Source organism: Lagopus muta, chromosome 14, assembly GCF_023343835.1.
Source record: "Lagopus muta isolate bLagMut1 chromosome 14, bLagMut1 primary, whole genome shotgun sequence".
Taxonomy (NCBI): Eukaryota; Metazoa; Chordata; class Aves; order Galliformes; family Phasianidae; genus Lagopus; species Lagopus muta.
In genome coordinates, this window is record NC_064446.1 from 7,541,519 (window position 1) to 7,569,153 (window position 27,635).

The 27,635-nt window shown below is 43.5% G+C and overlaps 3 protein-coding genes across 5 annotated transcripts; 2 read left to right on the forward strand and 1 right to left on the reverse strand.

Moving 5' to 3' along the window:
- Positions 1-244: 244 nt before the first annotated feature.
- PTTG1 (PTTG1 regulator of sister chromatid separation, securin) lies at positions 245-2,419 on the reverse strand. The gene is made up of 5 exons (XM_048960689.1): positions 2,323-2,419; positions 1,863-2,035; positions 1,362-1,455; positions 763-912; positions 245-391 (listed from the first exon to the last, which is right to left on the reverse strand). Exons 1-5 carry the CDS (start codon positions 2,402-2,404, stop codon positions 312-314), a joined length of 579 nt encoding a protein of 192 aa, XP_048816646.1. The 5' UTR covers positions 2,405-2,419; the 3' UTR covers positions 245-311.
- A 775-nt stretch (positions 2,420-3,194) lies between these two features.
- Positions 3,195-13,398, forward strand: SLU7 (SLU7 homolog, splicing factor). 3 transcript variants are annotated; one of them, XM_048960687.1, is made up of 16 exons: positions 3,195-3,309; positions 3,430-3,612; positions 3,767-3,920; positions 4,203-4,283; positions 4,674-4,838; positions 5,712-5,777; positions 7,188-7,235; positions 7,694-7,825; positions 8,091-8,188; positions 9,591-9,658; positions 9,872-10,011; positions 10,844-11,005; positions 11,412-11,516; positions 11,668-11,742; positions 11,990-12,094; positions 12,972-13,398. In XM_048960687.1, the coding sequence occupies exons 2-16, from the start codon at positions 3,449-3,451 to the stop codon at positions 13,149-13,151; spliced, it is 1,743 nt and encodes a 580-aa protein (XP_048816644.1). In that variant the 5' UTR covers positions 3,195-3,309; positions 3,430-3,448; the 3' UTR covers positions 13,152-13,398. The 3 variants fall into 3 exon arrangements, with proteins under 3 accessions (XP_048816644.1, XP_048816643.1, XP_048816645.1); XM_048960686.1 differs by having other exon boundaries at positions 3,222-3,326; XM_048960688.1 differs by lacking the exon at positions 7,188-7,235 and having other exon boundaries at positions 3,222-3,326.
- Positions 13,399-18,929: 5,531 nt separating this feature from the next.
- Positions 18,930-27,470, forward strand: C1QTNF2 (C1q and TNF related 2). The gene is made up of 3 exons (XM_048960902.1): positions 18,930-19,755; positions 23,725-23,973; positions 24,998-27,470. Exons 2-3 carry the CDS (start codon positions 23,733-23,735, stop codon positions 25,609-25,611), a joined length of 855 nt encoding a protein of 284 aa, XP_048816859.1. The 5' UTR covers positions 18,930-19,755; positions 23,725-23,732; the 3' UTR covers positions 25,612-27,470.
- Positions 27,471-27,635: the final 165 nt, after the last annotated feature.

The following is a 27,635-nucleotide window of genomic DNA, read 5'->3' on the forward strand; positions in this document are numbered from 1 at the left end:
GACTTGTCTTATGAGATTACAGAAAGGAACTGGAACAACAACAGTGATGAGAAGAAGAAATTGAATCTGTACTTGTGACTTGAAGATTCATATACTAACATCTGGATATAGTTCAGAACGCTGAATTATAGATGAGCTCTTAAGCAAGACTAAGCTTAGTTTCAATAGCCTGTCAGATAGTAAAATGCCTACATCTTGGGCACGCAGCATATTAACTCTACTGAAAGAAAAAAGCAAGCAAGTGTTATTTCACAAGTTAAACTAACCTTTATTATAAACAGGAAATTCAATAGAGACTTCAAAGTATACTTTTAAAAGTCATAGTTCATAGGTGGCATATCGATGATGTCATCCAGCGTAGAAATAAAGTCAGTAGGTGGTTGTAGCAAGTCTGAAAGTTAGAGAGAGAGCAGATTAGTTACTCATAAAATCCAGAAGTTTACACTCAAGCTAGCTGCTGGTGGATTAGCAAAAGCCTCTTGAATGGCTACATCAAGTATTGTTAGCCTGTATAAACTAATTCCTCCTAACAAATGAGTTAGCAATACATCACAGAAAGTTACATGGCAGAGCAGCTTTGAGACCACTACCTATGCCAGTAGAGCTGACCAGTTAAATTCAGCTCTGTTGTATACTGAAAGCTCTTTGAGACAAACGTCCTGCTGTTGTACTTACAGGAGCAATAGCTGTTCACTACTGCAGCCAACTTGCTTCCTTAATGAGCACTGTATGCACTGGAACTCAGGGTAGTTTTCCACTTACCAGACTCCCAAGGCATCTTTTCAAGCTTCACAGGTGAACAAGTTATGTTCACAGGCTTGTCACAAGTACTTGTGTGTATCATGAGAGGAACACCATACAGCTTGATATTGCTTAATCTGTGCTCTTCAGGAACTTCAAAACTCTCGAAGTCTGTTTAGGAAAGACATGCTGTAGCTCAGTAACAGCACACAATAGCATGAGGAGCTGCAAGTTGTCTTTGATTAAGTGAAACAGGAGTAGTTCCAGGACAATTCAATCCAATAGTTCCTTCTTATGGAGTGCTTATTGTCAGTTACTTATCAGTGTCCATGAAATTTTGTATGCTAACGCTTATCTGAAATCTACGTAACAGTCATTATGAAGCAAGAGCTGTAAGGAATTTTTCTAATCCCTATGCTATGTAAACTGTATCAAGCAGTATGTGTGTTTACAACAGTCAAACAAGAACAAGGTGATGCTTCAAAAATATTGAATGCCCTTATGTTTAAGAAAGGACTCTGCAGAAATGTAATACCAGCTTAATTACCACAACAGCTCAGTGAAAGTCTTACAGCATCAACACTTAATTTGGTTTTAATAACTACCCCAAGAGCTCTTACCTAGAGGATCAAATGGAAACATGTTTTCTATTTCTGGGTAAGCTTCGTCACCCACTGCATCCCAGCTTTCTAATCCAACAGCTTTTTCAGCAACCTTAAAATGAAGAAGTCACATTATTTGTGCTACCATGTTTTCTCAGTGTAGTACCCTTTTTGTGTCTGTAAACCTGTATAGCATAGAAAAGACATGAGCACTTGCCACACAGGCTCTGAATTCCATTGCCATACTGTCTGAATTCTAACACCCTTGATACAAATAAGCTGCAAAAGGGGAAATGCTTCAGCTGAGCTTGTATGGTGATACACAGTGGCAACTAATCTCTGCAGTAAGATATTTAGGCTCATAACAATAAACACCCACTGAACAGAATATGAACAAGTCAATAGCCCAGCCAATATTTTGTCTAGAGCCACTTCTTCACCCTTGTGTGTTCCCTAAGCTGTTGTAGGCACATCATGCATTCTTCTGATACCAATCCATTACAGAAGGGTTGTACTCACTTTCTTTGCACTGCAAGGCTGATTTTTATCTCTCTGTTCCTTCTTGCTTGTAACTCCTACAGTTCTGTTCACGTTTCCAAGAGCTTTTCTGACAGAGTGGGATGTGGCTGGAGTTCTGATTGGTTTTTTTGGAAGTGGAGTATTGACTTGTGTTCTTTCTGATAAGACTTTTGCTGCAGACAGGAAGGGAAGGCAAACTTTAGAACCATGTTAATGCTAAAGCTTGCTTCTAATGAAGTGCGTGTGCTAGAAAGCTACTTGTTGTTCTCCGCTTGTAACTCAAAAGTGTAAATCCTGTCTGTGACAAAAGACAGGCGATTTCCACATTTATAATAGTTGATAAACTTAGTTTTATTATTTATCAACTTAACCTGTTATTTCTGTTCAAAACAGTGATTAACAAAATCCAGGACATGCACTGTACTCCATCCCACACTGCCTCCATGGAGCATATACCCACATGATACTGAAGGGCGCCTCAACTGGTTCTTAGTTGCACCAACTTCACCATTCTCCTTATCCACAAAGATCAGTGTTGACATCTCTGGGCTGATGAGACCACCCTGGAAAGGCATACAGAAGATCTAGGCAGTTCTTGCTAACAGAAACAGCAAGTGTTTGAAGTACGCTAGGAATGGTGCCACTTTGGACGGGGCAACCTGGTGTAGTATTGTATATGGAGGCTGGCGGCCCTGCGTGCAGCAGTGGGGGGATAGGGTGGGGAAGGGGGGGGGGGTTGGAACTTGATGATCCTTGAGGTCCCTTCTGACCTAAGGCGTTCTTTGACTCTCTGATGACAGTTGCCACGTGCTGGCACGTGAAGAGAATGCAGCAAGCCGTACTTCGTGCCACAGCAGTTTAGCTACAGACTATCGGCCCTGGATACATCGATACCCGGACCCATGGAGCTCACGTGGGTTTGAGAAAGACTCAAGGTCTCACCGCAATCCTGCGCGTTTGCTGCTTCACTTCTCTCCAGCGCTCAGTGCTGCTCACAGCAGGAAGCCTGGGCTGGCGATCCGACTCGCAACGCGAGCAGCCAGCGGTCACAGGGGGCCTCTTCCCCCAGGGCAGAAGGATCGCTCGCAGCCAAGAAAGAACTCCCTGCGCGAAGCCGCACACTTACCTGCGGTGAGAACCGGACGGGAACAGGAGAGAGAGGACAGCGCGGAGCGGGCGGGAGCGGCTCAGAGTGCGGACAGAGAAAAGTACAAACAGCGCCCTGCCGCCACCGGCCCCTACAGCCCTTCCGCTCCTCCCATTGGCTGTTTCGACTAACGCTCAGGCATCCGATTGGCTCAGCGGCGTCGGGGCGACGGCGGGACTGCCGGGTTCCGGTGCCTCGTTGCCGTGGTGACTGCGTGACGGCTCCTCGGGGGACGCGGCGCCTTTAAGGGGCGGGGCTCCCGGCCGCGGTGCATTGTGGGGCGGCGGCGCGGCCTAGCTGGTAAACAGGCGACGGAGGTGAGGGGTGGGCGCCGGGTCGCGGGCGGCTGGGCGGTTATGAGGGGTGCCTGAGGAGAACCTCGCGGGATCCGGCCGGGTTTGAACGCGTGTGGTTCTTTAGTGTTACAGGGGGAAGTAAAATGGCGTCTGGGACAGCGGTAAACGCAGCTCCTTCGGGAGGGCCGGGCGACGTGAGCATGGAGGAGCCGAAGAAGATGACGAGGGAGGACTGGAGGAAAAAGAAGGAATTGGAGGAGCAGAGGAAACTGGGGAACGCGCCTGCGGAAGTGGATGAGGAAGGAAAGTGAGTTCGTAAAGCAGATTCATCAGAAGTTAACAGTTCTGTTGGTAAAATAGGTTCACCTGGTGACAGAGTTTAACGTAAGAGCTGTTTGTTAACTGAATGTGGTGGGTTTTTTTTCCTGTGTCACGTGTTAATTTCGTAACGCCTTTCACAGAGATATCAATCCTCACATCCCTCAGTACATATCTTCAGTCCCGTGGTACATCGATCCTTCCAAAAGACCAACGCTGAAGCATCAGAGGCCTCAGCCAGAGAAGCAGAAGCAGTACAGCTCCTCGGGAGACTGGTACAAACGGGGAGTGAAAGAGGTATGGGGCTGCCTTTGTCCTGAAACAGAGCTGTGGTTTATTCCTGTGCAGTAACAGGTATTGACACCCTGCATGTTATGGTTATGTGTTGTGGAGGGTGACAGGAACTGGAAATTTGTACTCAGCAAGCATTACCCAGTGTTTGGTTGTCATCAAAATGGCCTTTTGAGTTTGGAGCATGCGTGCTTTGGTTGTGTTAGAAAATAAATAAATCCATTGGTGGATTCATCTGTATGAATCTTAGCACAGCTTTGTTTAATGCTGTCTTCTTTTGCTGCTTAGCACTCTATAGCTACCAGATACCGCAAGGGAGCTTGTGAGAACTGTGGTGCACTGACACACAAAAAGAAGGACTGCATGGAGGTGAGCTTGACGCTGTTGATATTTTAATGGTTCAAAAGTGAATGTGACTGCAGTGAAAAATGCCTTGCTATAGGTAAAATAGCAGTTACTTTGGAAAAGATTACAGGTGCTGTAATGCTGTTTGAAATTATCTAAAGCAGCTGTTCTGTGGGGAAAATAAAGAGGAAAAACAAAGAAAAAAATAATCACCATTTAATTCTGCTTGCAAGAAACACTGTAATAAAAGTTGGAAGTGTTTGACATTTAGTTCCTTATGTTAGTGTACTTCAGTTCCAGTGCTGGTGTGGCCATCTTAACGTTTTTACATTAACGTTTTTAAAGAGTGGTGTCGCAGGGCATGTTTCAATTGGATCAATTGATCCAACCCTTTTGTATGTTTTTTACATCCAGAGACCCAGGAAAGTTGGAGCAAAGTACACAGGCATGAATATTGCACCAGATGAACACGTGCAGCCTCAGCTGATGTTTGATTACGATGGAAAGCGAGATCGCTGGAATGGTTATAACCCAGAAGAGCACATGAAGATTGTGGAGGAATATGCCAAGGTTGACTTGGTACGTAGGCGTTGCAGTTCAGTGGGGAAAGATGTAGTGTTTGGGTTACTGTGAGGGGTGTTTGTTTTGCACACTTTTAACATTAGACCTTGTGCCGTATCAGTAATGGAAAAACTGGGTGCGTGTTGTGTTAGCAGATTCACTAGAAATAGAGGAATTCAGATCTGAGTGGGGGTCTGCTATGTGTCTCTCCTAATTGCTTGCATTAACTAGACAAACCCTATAATGAGCTGACCAAAGTGCAGATTAATTTGTAGGCAAAAATGGAATTTCTAAGCAATGCTTACTATCTGGAGTCCTTCTTGTTACTATTGTGGAACAGTGGTTGTTCATGTGTGTCTCTGTGGTTCTGTGATGTCATGCACATAAAAGCTTACTTTGTGCTGCTCTAAAATATCACTTTGATTGCTAAAATGTCATGATTCTTGTATGAGTTGTAAATGCTTGCACTATCTCAGTGAACTACCTTAACTACTGAAATTCCTGACTACATGAAGAGGGCACTATGGTAAAACACATTTGTTCTCAAACACTGTTGAACTAAAATAAGCTGTATTTCTTTAATTAGTTCACACAAAGCAACGGTACAGCTGCATGAGCTATAGTAAAATTGCTTATTTAACAGTATACCATAAAACAGCAAAATGGTGAGTTACATGTAGTTTCCTTGGGGCTCTAAAAGCTGTGATGAGTCTTAAGCATAGATGACATAAACTTTAGGCTACTGATTTTTTTTTTTTACAAGTAGAACTGGAAGCTGATTTTCTTGTGATCACTGCCATTTAAAATCTGTTACAATAAATGCTTATGACATCACTATGTGCTTGTTATGAAAAGGAAATATTAAAACAAATGCATTTGCATGATATGCAGGCCAAGCGCACGCTGAAAGCCCAGAAGCTTCAGGAGGAGTTAGCATCAGGAAAGCTGGAACAAGTGGTAAGTGCATTAAGCTCTTGATTTATTTTTGCTTAGGCTGAATAAAAACCCAGCAGGTTATTTCTGCTCTCTGATGCGTTTAATTCTCTATACACAGTTTCCTGTTGCTTTTTATAGCCTGCAAAATATTAAAGTTCTTTGTAGCCCCAGGTGGTTGTGTGTTGTACAAGAATTCAGAGTACCTTCTTTCAGATGTGTGACTTTGTATTTCGCTTCTGGACAAAACTTCCTTCTGATTATTAACCTTGTAAAATTAACAATGTGGTATTTTAGATCAGAAAGCTCATCTGCCATACAGTCATTCTGCTCATACCCTGAGATGCATTTTTTTTGTCTGGTTTTTTTTTTTAATTTAAAGGTTTGTTTTGTCTAATACTGAAGTAGTGATTGTTGCGTGGATTGTTTTATTATGGTCGGTATAAATGGGAATAGGAAGATATCTTTATCCTGGAACCAGGCTTGTTTCTTCTTCAGTCATTGCTATGGCTGTTTGCAGTGTCTTTGATTATGTGAAGGCTGAGCACAGATATTTCCCTCTGGATTGTAACTCTGTGAAGTTTGCATCTTCCACTTCAGTTCTTCTTAGATTATAGGCAATGCTTTGGATAATATTTGATATCAAGTTCTGATTTTAACAGCATGGTTTTTTCTAAGCTCAATTTCTGAGTTTTGACAACAGGTTTCTAACACAGAGACAACATAGGGATTGTTTCTGGTCAAAAGAGTGTTTGAATTGGTATTTTAAGACAGAAGGCATTGAGCAATAATGATGTACAATCAGAATCCATTTTCCAGAGGTTGCCACCCTGCATTCTGTCACCAGGTGGCAGAGTGAACCGAATCTCTGACCCAGCATAAAATAGAGTTCTGACCTTCCAGATAAAGCTTCTGTTATTTTTTTTTAATGTGTGTATTCACTGCAGAATAACATTTAAAGTGAAAGGCTAAGCAGGTGAATTAAAAAATCAGGTTTTGTTTCTCCAGATTGAATTCAGTCTTCTGATTCAAGCTCAGTCTTCTTGTCAGTGCTAATTAAATATGCATACCTAGCTTCTTAATATATATTTTTTAAAGCTTTCAGAATTTAATCTTGGATTTATTTGCACGGTGTGAAATATTCCAATCTGTTCTACTCTGAAGGTGTAGCAGGCTTTAGGTAACAGTGACAGTACTGAGCCTTTGCAAGAACGGCAAATCCTAGAAATTTGGTTGGTAATTCAGTGATGAGCTGTGTTACAGCTCTTTCCTAGGATACTCAGCATTCAGTGATCTGTGTGTTTTGTGCCACAAGTGCATTGTATTTTTGTATCCAGCATCAAAGTCCTGCTTTGATTGGTCTTGATCTGCCCGCTGCCTTTCCTCTCTGCCCTATCTTATCTTCTCTGCTGATGTGCTCTTTGTTTGCTGCAGAACTCCCCAAGACACCAGTGGGGAGAAGAGGAACCAAATTCACAGACAGTAAGATGAATACCCACTGCATCACATCATGGGCAGAAATAAAGGACCTGTAGTTAGTGAAACAGCAAAACAAGGGTGGCATAAGGGTTTCAGAGTTGGGCTCAATCACTGGCTGCCTGTTTTTCTTTCATGAAGGGTTTTTTGTTATTAATTGCTTTGTTTTGTGCTTTTTTTTTTTTTTTTTAACTCCTGTGTGTTGCCAAACCTTAAAGGTGTCAGCAAGTAACTGCTTCTTAAGGCATGGTATGATTTGCCCAAGGTAGCTTTTTCAATTCATCACAGTTGCAGTTTTTAATTGGAGGAAGTGGCAATCCTTGATGAGTATTTCTGGAACGATGAATGTAGCTGCATGATCCATCTGCACACTTAAGCCCATTTGTAACGAAACCACTAAAGTCAGATTCTTGTCTCCAGAGTGAATGACTGCTTCTAAATAAGTTCTCTATCTCTGTTCTTAGGAAAGAGATCATAACAGTGAAGATGAAGATGAAGATAAATATGCAGATGACATTGATATGCCTGGGCAGAACTTTGACTCTAAAAGACGAATCACAGTTCGGAATTTACGTATTCGGGAAGATATTGCAAAAGTGGGTAAAGGATTCTTCACAGGTTTTCTTTTTTTCTTCATATTAGTGAATATTAAAAGTTGAACGCTCCGTTATCACTGAGTTTGAGTGTGAGTCCCTGTGTTTGGAAGTTGAGGTCAGTTCTCAGCTCACTTCCAGCTTATTTTGTGACGTTCTCAAGGTTACTGTTCTTTTAAAATGTCTTAAGCTGAGGCATCAGCAGTAATTTTAGTTCCTTGAAAATCAAAAATGTTAATGAAATAACTTATCCTCTTTTCTTCCCCAGTACCTGAGGAATTTAGATCCAAACTCTGCTTATTATGACCCCAAAACGAGAGCAATGAGGGAGAATCCATATGCCAATACAGGCAAGAATCCAGATGAGTAAGTTGAAATGGGCATGCAGGTGCATCCAACAAAACTCCGTTAAAAATGAGAAAATGAGTTTTAATAGCTTTGTATTTTATTTTGAATCTGTATGTGATGTTACTAATTAATCCCTAGTCAGTTGTAGGAGGAGGAGTCTTTCAATAATGCTTTACATTAAACATGCAAAAGTTCTTCTATTTATTACCTTCGTGGTTTAGTACATGCAAGTAGTATTTTATTGATACTGGTCTTTAATCCTCGGGTGCATGAACTGTCATTTACTAAACTGACACAGAACTAGGAACTTCTCTCTAGAAGTGGTATTTATGAACAGTGGTGATGATGATGCTTGTGCAAAGTATTTCAGTAACTGAATCTAAAACTTCCTCCTTTGTTTTTTGGGAGGCATTCAGCACTGGAGACCTCTAACATGGAGCGTCTGTGTTCCCTAACTGCTAGAATGGGGAACAAAAGCTCACCATGTATTCATAGAGCCTGCACAGAAAAAGTCTGAATGTTTTATGGTTGTCTAGATAGGTCACTTGATTGAAGGATACTGTAGGAGGGCTTGGTTGCAAGTAATGCTGTCTCGCCTAAAACCTGGGTCAAGCACTTGAGCTGTGACCCTGCCTTGACCTGTGTGTGCTGTGGACATACAGAGCAGACAAATTGCAAGTAGAAACACTTATTCAGGGTACAGTAATTGGATTAGCTTGCTGCCTGAAATACAACGGCAGTGGCTAAATGACAGCAAATAATGCTCTCTGCACCTCTCCTTGCCCCCAGATAGAGTGAAGCTAGTCAGTTTTATTTCAGATGCAAGTACTTCCTCTTCTCCCCAGTCATAATTTGACCTTTATTGAATCTGTGTTCCTGCTGCAGTATTGCAGACTGGAAACTTTTCAGGGTGGCTGTGGGGAGGTGCAAACTGAATTTGTTAACATAATTTGATTTTTTTCAACCTATGTTCCAGCTATGGTTTGTGAACCTCTACAAAGAGGTGAGCAAAAGGTAACAAAGGGCAGTAAAGCTTTTGCCAGGCTTTAAATTGCTGAAATATGCTGAAGCTGAGCAGGAAAGATTGATAAATACAAAAGCTGAGAGTCACTGCTTGAATATTACCTGCCATTCATGCAGTCAGATCCAAGCATGATGCATGGTGTCTTAGGTGGAGCTCCAAGGAAGTGTTGCAGGATGTACCCGTATAAATGCAGGCAGTGAATATTCTGAAATGCTGCCCAGTGCTTCCATGACTGCTGGGAGCCTAGGCCTCGATTTCATGTAGTGAGCTGCACACTCCCTCCCTATGCTTGTAACTCAGGGCACAGAGAAGCTTATTTTCCTGTTAGAGTTGCATGACTGCCTTTAAAAGACAATCACTTAGCTGCATACTAAAAATATTTCTTTTTTTTTGCAGGGTTGGTTATGCAGGTGACAACTTTGTTCGTTACACTGGAGATACCATTTCAATGGCGCAGACTCAGTGTGAGTGGTTTCTGTTTTTCTGTGACTTGCTGGGCTTTTTGTATTGGGTTTTATTTCTTGGTTGCTTGTTTTTAGGGAATAGATTTAACGGATCTATATTAATGCTGCTCTTCTGCAAAAGAAAAGTCTTTTAGATGGAGAATTAAAGATGGAAATGTGAATGAGTACCTTAGTTTGAGAATAAATGTTGAGTGATGACTCTTGTGTGTACAGTGTTTGCTTGGGAGGCTTACGACAAAGGCTCTGAAGTTCATCTTCAAGCAGACCCTACAAAACTAGAGCTGCTCTATAAATCCTTCAAAGTGAAAAAAGAAGACTTCAAGGCACAGCAGAAAGAAAGCATTCTAGAGAAGGTAAAACACACATGGTTTTATTTAGTTAGAATTCTGTTGAGTTTGAATTCTGGGTCTTAGGAAACAAATACATAATGTTATGTGAAAACACAGCAGCTATTCTAATGACATTTATGGTATGTAAATTAAAAGACTTATATACACTAATCTATTGGAACCATTATTTAATACAGGAACCTTTAAAGATCTACAGATATCTCTTTAGATTACTGTGGGAGCTTCCCTTACCTGTCAGAATTTCTCTAGTGAAAAATCTGACACCAGTGTGTGTGATGAATTCTAGGTATTTTGTTTTAAAAATAATACAACTAGTTAAAAAAACATTCCATATGCTTTAAAAATGGCATCTTTGTAAAAATACCCCAGCAGCTGTGTCACAAAGCTTCCTTTAAGTTTTTCTTCTCTTGAAAAGCAGAGTTTTCAGAATCTAGTTTTAGGTGAAGTCTTCTTAATGAATATATATCTCTTATATTTTGCTATTGGATTTTTGGCCAACTGACCAAGAACTCAGTAATCCATGTAGGTTCTGACCTTGCCGACATGAAAGTGTGGAGTGGGGGGGAAAAGGTGTACTTTCCAGCCTTTGATTTGATCTGAAAAGTTTTCCTGCTTCGAAACATCACTAACAAGGATATCTGCTGCTGCAGTCCTCCAGGAATAAAAGAAAAGTCAGTGGCCATAGGAAATGCATTTCTCATAGCCTTTAGTGTTGTATTTCTGGATTTATGTGCTGTGGATAGAGAAGGCACCAAAGGTGGCATTCTTGAAATGTATGGTTAACCATATGCATAGGTTTTCTTCAGAACTCACATGATTTCTTCTTGCATTGTAGTATGGAGGACAAGAACATCTAGATGCCCCACCAGCTGAGTTGCTGTTAGCTCAAACAGAAGATTATGTAGAGTATTCTAGGCATGGAACAGTGATCAAAGGACAAGAGAAAGCTATTGCTTGCTCTAAATATGAGGAAGATGTGAAGATTAACAACCATACAGTAAGTATCTAGTTTAAGGGAAAAAAAAATCTTCCCTTTGTAAGGGAGTGACATGTGGTAGATGCAGCACAGTATGATCAAAACAGCATGTAAATTTATCCTTCTGCAAAGAAGGAATTTCAACCTCATTATCACAGCGTGAATTTAAAGAATTATGATGGCCATCTTAAACTGAAAAGGAAGTTACTATGTTTCCCTTTGATGTGAATGAGTTGGCCACATCCTGTTTTGTTGTTTATTGTTAAATAATACCTGTAAGACTAATGTAAAATTGCTAATTTCTCATAGCTTCTCCCCTCTGGGCTGTTTAAATAGGTTACTCATCAGGAAATAATGGCAGGCATAAATTGTATCCTGCCTCATTAGGGGACTGTCCTTATGACTGCTCTGTCATCTTCTCCTGCAGTGCATTTGGGGTTCATACTGGAAGGAAGGCAAGTGGGGTTACAAGTGCTGCCACTCATTTGTCAAGTTCTCATACTGTACAGGAGAAGCTGGGAAAGAAATTGCTGTAAGTATATATGTATTTATTTTTTTTTACTATTTGAGAAGAGTTGGAAAGCATTAATCTCTGTAAGCCTTAGATGATTTTGCTTTAAGTTGTCCTTCTGCTTTCAAACATGCTTTCTAAATGGATATCCTTTCTCTTGCCTGCTGTACAGAATGCTGAAGCAAACTTACTAGAGGAGCAACCCAGGGAGGAGGAGCATGTGACCAAACCCAAAACACTGATGGAGGTGGGTTGTTTCCCTTTCTGAGGGAGATATTTTTCTTTATCCCTTTAAGCAACCCAAACATTTGTGCAACTACAAAATTATTTAAGTTGTTTTAGTAAGTCTGGAAGTTACCAAACATAATTATGTCATTGACATCTCTATTAAAAACTAAGCTCTCAGTAGCATTAGTAGACAGTTGGGATTTAATGGTTTGAATATTACAACTGTTTACTGAATCTTAACTGCTGCTATTTTTTTCACCTTGTAGATCCACCAAGAAAAACAGAAGGAGAAGAAAAAGAAGAAACACAAGAAGAGCTCAAATTCAGACAGTGAGGGTGAAGAGAAAAAGAAGCAAGAAAAACTTAAAAAGGTACATTCAAAAGCACTCCCAATTTTTTTGTGGCAAAAACAGCTTCAAATGCATTTTACATCAGGTTTATAAATTCTGTAATAGTTCTGCAATAGAATTCTGTGGACAGAGTTCTTTTATGTTAATTTTGAGCTGAAGCAAATTTAAAATGCTGTTAGATGTTGTAAAGCACACTGCTGTTGTTTCCTGTTTCTCTAGCTCTGGAAGACTTGGTTTAGAAGGTACAGAATGCTTCCTTCCTGGTCACCTGTTACTGTTGCAGATATCTAAAAGGCATCACAGAGTATTGAGTATTAAGGAAAGATGCAGAGATAAAAAGCACTGTCAAAGCTCAACGTAGCATTTTTTTAATCCCATAGTTAGGCACCAACTCACAGCTAATAAAATAAATCCATTCACGAGCTATCCTGTCCACTGCTGAATGGACCCTGTGCAAACACAGAGCCATGTCCGCCCTACTTTGTGCTTTTCTAATAGTAGTTGTTTGAGGAACTGAAAAACTTGTATTTCAAAAGGTATATTTTCATCTAAAAAATTACAGCCTAAATGAAAAAAGACACATCAACCCCCTAAGATGGCATGTTTTTGTCCTTCCAGGATCATGATTACTCTTTAGGTAGAACCCAGGAGTTTCATACTTGATTTTGGCAATTGGAAAGGAGTATCTTGTTTGCAAACTCCAAACTTACCGTTGTCTTGTGGTTAAGACTAAAAAATGTGCATTGAACAGCACACAAGGTGTGCTGTAGGCAGCTAGGCATGTGTGCATTGCTTATCTCAGCATTCTGCCTGTTCTATCTTTGTTATGCTAGGATTTGATGCAAAATCTTGGGTTTTTTTTTTTTTAATTTCATTGCATTTTTTTCTTCCATTTCAGGCATTAAATGCAGAAGAGGCTCGTCTCCTGCAAGTTAAAGAAATTATGCAGTTAGATGAGAGGAAGAGACCATACAACAGCGTGTATGAGACCAGGGAGCCAACAGAAGAGGAAATGGAAGCCTATAGAATGAAACGTCAGAGACCTGATGATCCCATGGCCTCTTTTCTTGGACAGTAGCTGAAGTCATTTCAATACCCAAGACTTTTTTCTTCTTTTCTATGCTTGTTTACGAGTCCATAGACAGTTCCCTTCTATGCAGCTCAGAAATGCCAGACATGGCAGAGATCCGTGTACCACAGAGGCTGGTGAGAAAGTCTTTCGGTAGACTTGAGCAGTCTAGTACTTAAAACAATGTTATGTTTGTATGTATATATACAGTCACAAATATATATGTACATAAGTGTATAAATGCATTTTAAAAACATACACTCTAAATTCTTGATTGGAAAAGATCAGATATTGGCTGTAATTCCAGAAGTTCCAGGTTCATTTGGCCGTACATAAAGACTTACTAACTCAATAAAATTAACTACAGTGAAGAGATGGTCAACAGGTGTCACTGTTAATGTATAGCAGTAATTGTTGCATGTAAATTTGTGCAGCTATTGAAGCCCAACTTTTACTTGTGTGACAGGCAAGCCCTTTCACGGCTTTAAAGGGAGAAATAGTTTTTGATCAGTTTTCACTGAGTATTTTGGAATGTGAAAATCATTTTGTACAGCTTTGATTAAATTAATGTAAAGGTCTTAAAAACTATCTAGGTGTTGTAATTAAGAGTTCAGGAGAAGCTGACTACAGAGCTATAAAATTCTCATTATGTTCCTGCAGGTGTTGGTGCACGTTTCAGCAGCAGAGATCTCAGTTGTTTGGTTTTGTTCCATAACAATATACATCTTATCCTCATAATGTAACTGGACTCAGGAGGTTGTGTGGAAGTGATGGTTAAATATCAGTACCTTTTGCTAGCATGCAGCATCTGCATGTTGTTTGGACATATTTGTCCTTAAGCTGTGAATTCTCTGCTATTAAAAGCTGAAGAAATAGGTGAAAAGCTTCGTGCCATAGCTTTGTACTTGGGTGGGTTGAGAATTAGCACAGAGATTGTTTTTATGTTTTCACAAAAAACATGGATGTTTAGAAAGTCAGAGGGGAAGAGGGGTTGGGGTGCAATTTCCCTTCTGCTTTACCAGTGATTTGCTCTCAAGGTTTTCACATCAGCTCATCCTCACCTTTCTAGTTTGTGAATAATTTCAAAGGGAAAATTACACTTTTCTACAAGTAGCTGTATACACTAAGAGCAAATTTGAATGTTCTGCATATGATTTCTCAGCCACCTTCTGAGGTCTGAGCATTTTAATTTAGTGTGCAGTAAAATGGAAATTGTGCGTTAGGCACTGAAGTAGTTCTGTGTTTTAAAAAAACAAAAAACTTATCTGTGCTGTTGTCATTGATCAGTGTTGTGGATCACTTTATTGTGGTCCAGAGATCTCCTGTTACGACCTTTGAATGATTTCTTTTTCTGATGTAGTTGTTTTGAACTGTAATACTTTTGTACTGGCCAGTACAGCATCCAGGTGCCAACTGCTGTTGTCTTAGTGCCGAGCTCAGTGTGAGGGAGAAGGGGATGTTAAATCAGTCTGTGCTATTGGTTCCTTGAGCTGTTTGGATACTTTTTGAAGTCTTGACTCTTTACAAAGGAGGCAGTTCAGAAATGACACCGAAAAGAGCAATTAAAAATGATAAACATAATTCAGCAGTCGAGCAGCTGAGCACAGTAGTGTGTATTTTTATGAGAGAGAAAGGGCAAGAGTTAAAGGCACCTGTATTTAAAAGCTCATGTAACATGCTCAGTGCTCTAGAAAGACAGGTTTCTTACAGAAGCATACCGAATTCCACCATAAGTACATTTATGTGACTGGATTTTGTGTCCAATGCCTGAAGCCATGAGTAGCTCCCTGGCAGGTCCTGTCTTGCTCTGCTCAGAGAGAGCCTGGGTGACTTGTGTTTCCCAGAGCAGCCAGCTGTGGAGTGAAAAAGCATTTAGACTCATGCAAAGTACACTTCTTTGGACTTGTGAATGACAGAGGATCTCTCTTCTAAGTCAGCCTCCACAGTTAAAGGGAAAAAGCTAAAAAAGTATTGTTCTGTTTCTGTGTCAGAGGTTAAATGTTACAGAACATCACGCATCGTGATGAGGATTAATTTTCCTCCATCTGTTTCCCCTTGCATTTGGCATGCAGTGTGACTGCGTGTCCAATGATCACCTCCCCTTGAACAAGCAGGGTTGGGTTTGTTGGGTTTTTTTTGTTGTTGTTTCTAAAATGAGTTGGGAACAAGTTTATGGGCAGGTTTGGATGAAAATAATCATACAGTGGAAAGCAGCAGGGATGGCTGCAATTGTTTCTTGTGTACACAAAGACAAGGGAGATGAGAAGAAATGTAGTAGCCTGTTAACAGAACTTGTCACGTTCTGAAATCATAACGCAAACCAGACCCAGCCAGCACGCTCGGAGCAGCTTTCTCTGCATCTCACCCTTGGCAGAGCTCAGCATTCATTTTCCCATCTCCCTTCCCAGCAATTGCTTCAATTACCTCTTTTTTCCTTCCCTGTTTGAATCCTGGTTCTGAAGGCACACTCAATCTGCAAACTGAGAGCAAGACGTTGATTTGAAGGTGTTTACATTTATAAGCGTCCAGATAAAACGTTTTCCTTTATTTTTTGCTGATAAGCTTATCGTTCTGTGTTATGTTCCTTCGAGGCACAGCAGAAGATGGTTCTTTTACTGTCTTCCACATTTCTTTGTAATTGGATCTTTATGGCTTTCCTGAGTGGATTAGTGAAAGAGAGGTGCTGTTCTACATGTGTGCAATTGTTCAGGGATCAGAGCATAGCAGGAATCTTAGCAATAGTCAGGAATGAAACGGAATTGGTCCTTTGGGGATTAAAAAAACAATTAAAAACTGCAGAGACGGGATTTTCTGTGCCTGCTAACGCAGTGGCTATGCCCAGTGCAGCCCAATAGCTGTTTTCCATCCCATTTTTGGATATGTTTAGGCCAAAACACTACATGCAAGCAACTTCCTGTTCTGCTAGCTCTCCTGGTGGCATTAGCTTTGCTGGATGTAACACAGAAAAAGGCAAAAATATTTTAAGTTCAGCTAGTTATCTTACATGGAACAAATTTGTTCACTTCTGGGATAATTCAGGCAGAGACCCACCCAGAGATAGCAGGCAGGGGTGGGCGTTGCTTCCACTAAATACTACTGTATCTCAAACCTCAATCGAAGAAAAAGAAAACCTTTTGTCCAGGGAAATGTTGTTCCATGGGCAGATGAGCAAACCCAAAGCTTCCTAGCAGCAGTCTTAAAAAGATATTCGCATCATTCCATTGCGTTTTAGGAAAGCCATCACCCTGCCTCCTCTTTGCACTGCACTCCAAGCACAGCCCATGGCCCTGCCCTGTTCACTCCCACTTCACCTCAGCAGTGGGACCTTCCAACAGCATCTCCCCTCTTAGCTTTAACCCATCCCCGCTGGATGCTGAAGCACCTGCTGCAATGGTCCATCAGCACAGGGCAAGGAGACACTGCCCACGTCAGCATGTGTCCTGTGCATGGGCAGCACCCTGAGAGCCACTCTGAGATGCACTGGGAGGAGAAAGCCCGCCTTCAGTCAGCCCCTGCTGTGGTGTGGCTGCTCCTTCTTGCTTTAAGAGATCTCACACTGGGCACATATAGAAGTAAAAGCAGCAAGGGCAGCTCCTAGCAACTGAGAGCCAGTGCAGCCTACAATGTGCTCTGTTTTAGGAGCAGCAGAAAGTCAATTTCTAGCAAATTAATTGTTGTCTGAGGACCAAAAATCCAGCTCTAATGTTAAATTCTCCACTTGGAAAGCAACAGAGAGAGATGGGATTTGTTCCGTAGCTATTATTAGCTGTGCAGACTGTCACGGCTCACATGCAGACTGTGTAGGGGATGCAGCTTTGCCTTGCAGGACGGAGGCACTGCATTGAGGCTCTCAACTTTCCTGGCCTGGGCACTGCCCTTATCCCCAGGTGCTGCCATCACTGTCAGTGATGCTCAGATCCCAGCTCAGAGGTTTTGCTAACTCCAGGTCTGGCTCCCCTGGGCCTTCAGAATGTACACAATCACTCAGAGTTTGCAAGGTTTCTGGATCAACTCTTGCTTTTCTACTTTGTTTCTTGTCTATATCTGTATCTGGCCTTCAGTTTGAGGAGATTATTTTGCATCTTTTCCCCATTCTCTACTAAATAAGCAATCTGCTCTCCCTCTTCTCTGCTGCTTTCAGATGCTCACTCAGCTCTATATAACCTGCTTATGCACAAATCAGTGCCATTGCATTTCCATCGCTCAGTGCTCTGAGTACAGGCTTGGGCTCCTATAGAACTCCATGCTAATTTCCCATTCCCTTTTTTAAGCTTTCCTGGGAAATGCAAGGCATTTTCAGAAGAGTTCTTGTCTAAATGTGTTACTGGATAGATCAGCAGAAACCAGATGTGGCAAGTCAAAGAGACTGCTGGTTTTGAGTTAGAAGGCGCATAAGACAAAAGAAAGTACAAAAAAAAGAAGCCAAATAAACAAAACCACAGCACCACTTGTCTTCTGCACACATTGGCAGTGTCTCACTGATGTTTGGGCTGGTTCCCACTTTCCTCCTCCCAAAATAGACCTATTTATTTTTATCTTAATGGGTTAGGACAGCAGCTTCTAAGCAGAGCTGATGGTCTCGAGCGTATCCTTAAAGTTTAAAGAGCGATTTGTCTCATTTTATGGGGGCTTTTGGAGAGGGACAATCACTCTCTGAAGAGTGCTCAGAGGCTTCCAAGCTCCTTTCAGGCAGGGCAATAAAAGTGACTCAAATCACCACTCCACGCTAAGCCAGCAGACCTGCTGCAGAGAAAATGCTTTTTTCCTCCCATTAGTATCTTCCAAACATAAAAATGAAAAAAAAAAAAATCAAAGGCCCTGCATTCATCTTTGAAGAGAGACAAACCTGCTCAGCCATCACCCCGCTTCGCCCTGAGGCCACCTGTCAGCCACCTCCAGCTGCAGCTGCTTCTGTCCTGTCTGACTCCTTGTGTCTGGTTATGAAGGCACTGCCATGAGGTCAGCGTCTGTAACAGCACAGTTTCCAAGAACCAGCAAAGGAAAACCCTCTGTTGCTGAGATACACCTCTTGTAACAGTCTCCTGCAGTGCATTAAAAGAAAAAGAATGGAGAGCTGCATGCCAGGGCTGCTCTGCTTCACTGCAGAGGGGCGGCTCATTGGTTTACAGCACATGCTGTCAGCGTGCTCTCCAGCTCTGCTGTCTGAGGGCCACGACCTGCTCACACTTAGGTGGGAAAAGCCAACACAGGGTGCAGGGAAGAGGAGCCTGTGGATAGCAAGATACATGCAGTATTTGAATGCTGTCACAGCTCTGCTGTATTGATTAGTGCCCCGGCAGCAGCAAGACATCCCCACCCCTCCAGGAGCAGCCTCACCAACTGCAGGTCACAAAACCAATAGCAGATGCACTCAGTTTATAGGTTGTCTCTCTAATGCAAATAAATGCAGCTGAATCTGCTCTCACCATGTTCTGAGAGCAAATGCTGCAGAAAACTCAAACAAACAAAAAAACAAACAAACAAAAACTCTGAAAACAAAAACCAACCACGTCAGATCTCCGATGCAGACAAATTCTGGCATGAAGAGGAATGGCACCTATGGAGCACTGCTGCTCTGCTGGCCCTCGGCACTGAACAGAACACCAGGCGCCGACTGGCTGGCAGCAGCTGTGTTGGCCTCAGGGCTGGCTGCCAGCACATGTGCTGAGCAAGGCAGGGCCCTGTGCCTATGGCCAGCAGCACCAGGGCACAGAGCAGCCCCAGGGCCAGCACTGCCATCCCACAACAGCTGACTGCATCGCACAGCAGCCAGCTTTCACTGCAGCACCACCTCCAGCACCGCTGCCTCATCACCAACCATTGCTGGGGCTTTGCAATTACTTTGAAAGCTTACAGCAAAACCTCAGCCTTTCCAAAGACAGAAACTTTCCCACTCCATCATCTCAGTGTCAGTCTCCACGCCTTATCTCACACACCCTCCTGCAGCACCTCTGTGCAGTACCTGCTGTCTCCTTTGAACATACATTTTTGCAAAGCTGCTGCTTCACAGATATGTCATTCACTCCAAGCCCTGAATGATCTATCCTTACTGCTTCGTCTAAATTATTCCATACACAAGAAGCTTGTTCCCACCCTCAGCATGAGATTTGCTTCCCTTGCTAGTGCTCTAAGATTGAGCATCAATCCCTGTTGCCCACGGCCCTACAAACCCTGCCCATAGGGGCAGTGGCTATGGCAGAGCAGAACCCACCCAGGCCCAGCTCCGCAGCAGCCTGCAGAGGAGAGGAAGGGGAAAGGCTCCTCAGGCACTGAGAGCTCTCCAGCCATGTGTGTGCAAAACTTCTGCCCACGCCACGTGACAGAGGAAGAAGCTCGGATCCATTACACAATAATAAAAATATGCCTTTGGCAAAGCTGAGCCAAAACGTAGAGCTGCAGCGGGAAGCCAGCAATACATGCAAAACAGGGAAAAACATTAATAGAAAAGAAAGACCCACCAAGTCAGAACCACAGAGCACACTTGGAAGGACGCAGTGGCAGGAGGACGGGGTTTGTGCTCCATGATGTGACAGCAATCTGCAGCAAAACATCTGCTGCAAGCTGAGCGGAATCCCAGCGCCTGTCAAGACCTCCCTGAAGAGATTAAGCCTGAGTGAGTACATTCCTTTTCCCTGTTTTTTTGTTTTATTTTGTTTTGTTTTGTTTTTTTTGTCCCCCTCTTTCTCTTGACTTAGCAAATGTGACCTAAATTATCACGCACTCAGGTTTCCAACACCTGCACAGGAAACATAAAGACAACAGCCCAGGTTGGAAGAAATAGTTGGGGAAGGACAGCAGAAGAGGCGGTGTGGTTTGGGGTGCAGGAGATCCATTGTTCTCCCTCAACTCCTTTAACACTACTTTGTGCAGCAGAGCATATCAGTTATAGCAACTTCACTCGCTTAATCGGAAGTTAAATGCATGCTTTTCAGCCTCCAGGCAGAGGCTCTCACTGTCACCGCATTACATGAGGCCACTTCCCTGCCAAAAATCTCCATTTGTCCACTATGCCTGGTGCCAAACCATCACCACAACCAGCAAGCCCAGGAGACTTTCCCCTCCGCTGTGGTCTCGGCCCAGCTGCCTCACAAGCACCAGGAGGTTCAAGCACTCCTTCGCTCCTGGGGCTCACTCTCATAGGCAAAAGCTTTTCTTGCAGATGCTCCTTTTTAATGCTTATTCATATACAGAACTAGAACCCATGGGGATCCGCAGCATCATTTTACACACTACACCAATCCCAAGGGATGCCCTGGACCCCACAGCAGCAGTTCTTATGGATTCAGCTGAAGGATGAAGGGCACACCGTCCTAAATCCCAGCTGATGCTACCTGTCACCACCTGCCCGTGGCTCATCCTGCCGCCTCAGGACCCAGACATTCTCTGCACGTTTTGGAGCCTCTCTCAGAGATCAGAGGCTGCCAATAGATGGCCCAGCAGTGATGAACCTGCCAGCATCCAACGCTGACCTCAGAGCAGCTCAGCATTGCCTGCCTCCGCAATCGTCCCATCTCCCCCTCCAGGCTGTGCTCAGCCATCAGCCCTCACATTGCTGGGCACAGGGTGCAGTCCCACACAGCAGGGATTTGTCAGGGCCGAAAGCCTCCAGAACCCTATTACAAAAAGCATTAATTAAAACGTTTCTATAAAAGTGAGACCTCAGCTGAAAATGTGCTGTATGGCCTTTGGTGCCAGGTCTGCTGCTTGTACCGAGGAGAGGAAAGATGCTGGTCTGTTTCCAATTTGCTTTTTGGAACTCATTGTATGTTCTTCACTGAGATGCAATTTTCCTTTTAAGGTGGAACAGAAGGAGATTTTTTTTTCTTTCAAAGGGATTCCTTTAAAAGCTTATTTATAGATCCTCCTGTGAATGTGCCACTGCTGTGATGTGGGATGCAGTGCTCTTGTGGAGCCCCAGACTAGCCATGCAGAACACCCAGGTGGCCAAATGTTCCACATGTGTGCATGTGTCAGTACCTGAACCTCCCAGCCTCAGGGTGCTGTGTGTGTTACCCCCCTGGGTTAACAAGGGGCACTGCTTGGAGGTAAATAGAAAGTTCCAGAGAACTTGCTGCCCTCTGCCCCATGCTTTACTCCTGCTCATTCCTTCTCCACACAAAGCAGATCCATCTATGTTTTTCCCCAGGTTATGTTCCACAACAGAATGCCTCCTTGCCACAACCGCTTAGAGTCAGCCATCTCCAAACACTTCTCCCTTCTCTTCTGCCCCATCTGATGTGGTTACTGGGAAGAGAGGATGGAGCTTTCCTTAGCATCTCCCCATTCCAAAGGCATTTTAGCACTTTTTTCCATTTCTGTAAAGTGAGAAGACTTTTTCAACTGTCCACATCAATACTGGTTGGTGGTTTCAGTTTCACAAGGCCATCAAACCAACACTTTTCACCAGCAAATAAATTTGGGTGTAAGGAAAGCAAAAGAGCCCAGACGAAGGAAATGGCTTAGCAGGCACAACCAGCTCAGAAATCTGTTCTGCATTTCCTACTCCTCTGCATGTTTTTAATTATACATCTCTCAGAACCAGGGGGCTCCCACTCAGCATTTATATATGGCATATTGCTGGCCGGATCTGGAGCATGTAATGTGCATTCCCACCCCCTTCAGGAGCTGATAGCAGGGCGGGAGCACTAAGGCAACGTTAAATGTACGCAATCCTTCAAACATCTCATTTCCAGTGCAGGAATTGAACATAATGCTGCCAGAGAGATGCTAAAGATTCCCAGTACTTGGCCTCATGCCACACAGGATCCTGCCTGACCAGAAGGCCAATGAAAGACGGGAGATAATGCAGCTCATCTGTCTATTGCAAATTTGCCTCAGCACCAAAGCATGAAGAAATATCTGAAATGCAGTTTTCTCGCTTCATAATCCCTGCTTCTGTATTTAGCTAACAGGACTGGAGATGTGATAAGAAAGCCCACGCAAGTGGATAAGCCTTTCAAAATATTTAACCTCCTCCAGTACAGGGTAGCTGTAGTGAAGGTAAAGACTGCACTTCATAGAGACTTTACCACCAAATAAAAGTGTGCACCTCCTAGCTTGGAGCTCAGGAATTGTATCAAAGTGATACATGCCTACTCCTTTGGCTCCATCTCTCTTGATCATGGAGCGAAAACAGTGAGTTCACTGAGAAAACAGTGAACCAGACAGAGATGTTTTAGGTTTTGTCTCATTTCTCCAAGAGCTACTCCAACTACAGAAGGTCAAAGAAAGAAACTGAGGCAGGGAATGCCTTCCATCCCCCACCAGCTTGTTTCCACACTGAGACCACTGGGAAAAAAAACCCAACACCAAAAGCATTTCCCTCAGTACATGGTCAGTGCCCGCAGCTCATGGCTGTGATCTCCCTCACTGGCAGGAGAAGGAGAAAATCTTCAACTTGGACACCACCAAATGCATAGCATCCTCCAGAGCTGGGAGGGGATGGCAAGAGGATCTTCGTTCGTCTGCCAGAAACTGATACCTAGGGGAAATCCTCCTTTTAAGTATATCTGTAATGAGATGCAGAACCAATGCAAAGTCTACTTTACTCTCTTCTGACATTCAGAGTCTCAGGCAGGTTGTGCATGAAGATGAGCTCCTGTCAGTCAGATAGATTTTGAGCACCTTCCCTAAGCTGCCACTCCAAGCACCATTTTAAGATGCAGTGGGGTTACTCTGTGTGCAGCTCTTAGCAAACAGCTCACGTGCAGACATCCAGAGGGAGGTGTTACTGCATGATAACTGCTCTGTATCGCTAACAGTTCCACAGGAATAGTTTTATTCTAGAAATGATTTCCTATCAGAAATCTGTCCAGGAGGGGAGTCAGACGAGCCCAGGATGATCAGCCTCCTCTGTCAATGAAGGCAGAGGCAAGGCTGCTCCAAAAACAAGTAAAACAAACCTTGCCATATTCTAGACCTAAAGCAATGGCTTATGGTCGAGCCAGGAGAAAAGCAGCAAACAGTGCTGTTAATGGCCATCCATCTACAAGGTGAGCGAGAGCCACAAGCCCCTGCAGCAACACAGGTCACAGCAGTGGTGGCTGCAGCAGGGCTGATCCTGGCTGCAGGCAGTGCAGCTGAGCATGATGAAGAAAAGGAACCCCAAGCAGGTGTCCTCAGCTAGCAGAGGCTCAATGCATACTGTCAGGCAAACCACATTAAGAATTTCCTTGACTGACTTGTCCCCAGGCTTCCACAACTCAGCTCAGCCCCACATCACCCTAGAATTTGTGCTTGGACCCTGTAATAGACTCAGCAATGCAACAGCAGTGCATATCTCAGAGCTTTGGTGTGAGCTTCCCCAGTTTTTCCTTCCTCTGCCCTGTTAGTCCAAAGCACCTGCTTTCTGTAACTCTTTGCCATCATTGCTCAGCTCCTGGGGGGAAAGCAGGATCAGCAAAGGGCAAAGAGGAGCAAAGAGGTAAGAGAGAACACACCAAAACAAAAAACTCCCCCATCCTGCCAAAAGGAAAGATCTCATTTGTGCTCCATTTTCACAGAGCCCTGGCAGAGGGCACCGTGCTGCACCCACACACGGGTTGCCGCACGCATCAGCCGAGCCCCCATCTCTTTTCTCCAGGCTGTGCCATGATTTCTGCCGTCCTCCTCCTCTGGACTGTGCCCTGCGTGGCCAACCACATCCTCGGGGGCTTTGCCAAGGCAGCGCTGCAGGAGGGCCCCCAGCTGACGTGCAGCCTGCCGGGTCCCCCCGGGCCTCCCGGCCCTCCTGGTGCACCTGGGACTCCGGGGACAGTTGGCAGGATGGGCTTCCCAGGGAAAGATGGCAAGGACGGCAAGGATGGGGACAAAGGCGATCACGGTGATGAAGGTAAGAGGGAAGAGCTTCTTTGCAAAGCAAGGGTAAAATGTAAAAGCATGAGTGCAACAGCCCAGTTAACATCAACTTGTCATCCCACATCCAAGCCTCAGAGCAGGCTACATCTCATGAGACACTTCCAGGAATTCAGCCTCCTCCTCTTAACATTCTCCTCTTCTCAGATCTTGCCAGTGAGTTTTGGATTCTCACACTGTGTCCAGGCGCTCCCACGTAGCGCTGCCACAGCAACAGGTGGATACTTTTATTTTCACAATATCGAATCCTTGAAGGTCTAATCAGCCTAAGCAGCAATAGAAAGTATTTCAAACATCACCCCCAAACCCGTGCCAAAACCTCCCAAAACATATTGTTTGCTGATAGATTTGTAATGCTGCATGTAATCATTTTCTTCTTCTCTTTGTTGATGCATATTTCCTGTGGAGAGAGATCTTCCGTTTTGACACACACACGTTATGTGAGAGACAAAACACTGATCTCTGATTCCTGCTTTCAGGGGAAACAGAATCAAATGAAAAATTAAGCACTGATTCCCTAGAGCACTCTCACTGAGGGTCAGGCACTGCTCTGACCGTGCTCCATTAAAATCAAAGCACACATCCACCCTCCTCTGGTCCTGCAAAGGGGCTCTTTTTTCCATCAGTCCTCACTGTGAGCATCAGGGCCAGCTGGAGGCAGAAGGCAGTGATTTCCCATCACCACACTAGAGTGCACTCCTGGTTCAGCATAATGCCAGTGTGCCAGTGCTGCATCTTCTCTCACAGTCAGAACAGGGAATCTAGAGAACATTTCCTCTCACGGCCATCTACCCTTGCTATGGCAGATAATAAGACACAGCATAAATCCCAGTATTTACATGATTTATGACCTGACGTGTGTCCAGCCCCAGGTGGTATTTCATTGGTTTCTTACCACTACGATTTTCCTCCCAAATGAAAACATACTGCTGCAATGATAACAACCCCTTTCCACTTATTAAACTTTCACTAAAGAGTTTACAAGGTTATTTGTCTTTCAGGTCCACAGGGCAGAACAGGAAACCCAGGCAAGCCGGGACCAAAGGGGAAAGCAGGAGCCATTGGCAAGGCCGGCCCACGAGGACCAAAGGGTTTAAAGGGTAATCCTGGAAAAAACGGAGCACCAGGAAAGAAAGGACCCAAAGGGAACAAAGGTGAGACTGGGATGCCAGGACCCTGCACCTGCAATGCCAACAAAGCCAAATCTGCCTTCTCTGTAGCGGTCTCTAAGAGCTACCCAAGAGAAAGGCTCCCCATCAAATTTGACAGGATCCTGATGAATGAGGGAGGACATTACAATGCTTCCAGTGGGAAATTCATATGCAGCATCCCAGGTATTTACTACTTCACTTATGATATCACTTTGGCCAACAAACATTTGGCCATCGGTTTGGTCCACAACGGGCAGTACCGGATCAAGACTTTTGACGCCAACACTGGGAACCACGACGTTGCCTCTGGATCAACCATTCTCTCTCTGAAGCAAGAGGACGAGGTGTGGCTGCAGATCTTTTACTCTGAACAAAATGGGCTCTTTTATGATCCCTACTGGACAGACAGCTTATTTACTGGCTTCCTGATCTACCCTGACCAAGATTATCTCAATGAAATATAGAGTGAGAAACAAATAAGAAACGGATGCAACTTCAGTCTAGCAAAATGTAGCCTGCACATGGACATGTGTGATATTATTTCACTTTTTTGGCACTAACAGCCCATATTGGCAATACAGATATTTACTTGATGTCTCCAACTAGTCCATGAAGTATATCGTGATCTTTAGGACCTACCTTTAAGTGACCTCATGACTGTGTAATCCTGGAAGCCAGCCGCTATGTTTTCCTACTGTTCAAACATACCACAGACACGTAACTCAAAATACTGATGCAGAATGTTTTGATTTTATATTATTGTAATGCATAGAGACCAAAAACCATTTCCAGAAAACTGAGCTTATAAGTGCCATTGATGTTGGAGATTATATCAGTGCCCCTCCTTCTGCCACCCTCAATAATAATAAAACTTACTACACTTTACCAGCTACTTACAAGTCAGGAAATTATCAGCTGCCGTTACAAAAGTACCAGCAACCTTCAGCCTCATCAAAGCAGTGCTAATAAGCAACGGCATCCGGTTTAAATAGGACACAAAGAAAAGAGCTCATTTAAGGCTAAAGGTAAAACTTCTGCTAAGACACACGCTGTCGAATCGAGCTCTGCTGGTGTTGCTCAGAGTTCAGCCACAACAAAGCAGTGCTGAGTATTGCATCTGCTTTCAGATGAGTGTCAAAAAGCTGTGACCAGAACCTGACATTGGCTGTGCAAGCCCAGTACCTGCCAGCCTCTGGTCCATGGTGGAGAGCAACACTGCAGATAAGACTCAGTTTTTAGAGAGAAAGCGTGAACCTTCACTCCAGAAACAGGTGCATCAAATCCCACTCCTCCATCCCTGCCAGCTTTTGCTGAAAGGAAATACTCATGGTGCTGCTGAGGTGCTCCTCACAGGCTTAATGCTGCAGATAGACTCTGTCTTAATGACGTGCTTTGCTTTTTTGGTTTTGTATGTCAAATGTTACAGATGATCCAATCTTAACATAGTGGTTCTAAACTGTATAAAAAAGAAAAACAAGGCAGAAAAGGCCAGAGGTGAGCTTTTTGGTCTTGCTATGATGAGCTCTGCATTTTTTCCCATTTCAACCAGCAGCCATACAGGGATATGCTCCCAAATGGAGCATTATTATCACAGCAAAGAGCTCTCCAGCTGTATGGCTGCTCAGCCAGTTGCCTTGCCCCAGTGTGTGCAGCTGCTCACTACCAGAAGTCAGTCTGCGGTCAGAGGGAAGGAGTTTTCCTCAATATCTGACACATCTTGGTTCCCACAGTCATATTTCTTGTATTCTCTACTGCAACACAAAAACTTGTATCAATTTCCAGTTCTACTCATTTGCACATTTAGACGTTGAGCCCAGAAGAACAAATTAAGAAAGAACAAATTAAGATATATATATATTAACCTTACTTCTACAAGTCATTGTATTTGCATGATTTTGTGAACAACTTTAAATGTGTTATATTTTATGAAAACCTTTTCAAATACTTTTTTTTTTTTAAATAAAGCTGAACAAAACTACCACTGCAACATCCTTGATGCTTATTAAGCAGTTTTCCTGAAATTATTTCAAAACTGTTACAGATTCCACAGACGCTGCCAGTTTCAGTGACGGATTTTGTAGGGCCAGATGCCACCAGTGTATTTCCTCCCTCCCAACCCTACAAGCCAGGGAGCACACACTTTTTTACTCTCTGTGCAAGGCCTTCTACAAGGTGGAACAGGGTCTATACGTTCCCGCGTAGCTGCTCAGCCCGCTGGCAGAGGTCCTTTCCCAGCAGTTGCTGTGCAAATAATGTACTTTCCTTTGCAATGCCCTCATTTAGTATGTCCTGGCCTGCATTTTGCAGGCAGCAACAGTTCAAGCATTGCCTTTCTCTCTCAGTGCCCAGCCCTGCATTTCCACCAACAGCCCCAGGGGGTGGCAGGACTGCCATCTTGTTGCCCTCAATTTCTCCAATCAACCATCCCCAGCATGATTTTCATTTTGGTTTTCCAATGGGTTACTGCTGAACCCAGTTGGTACAAGGC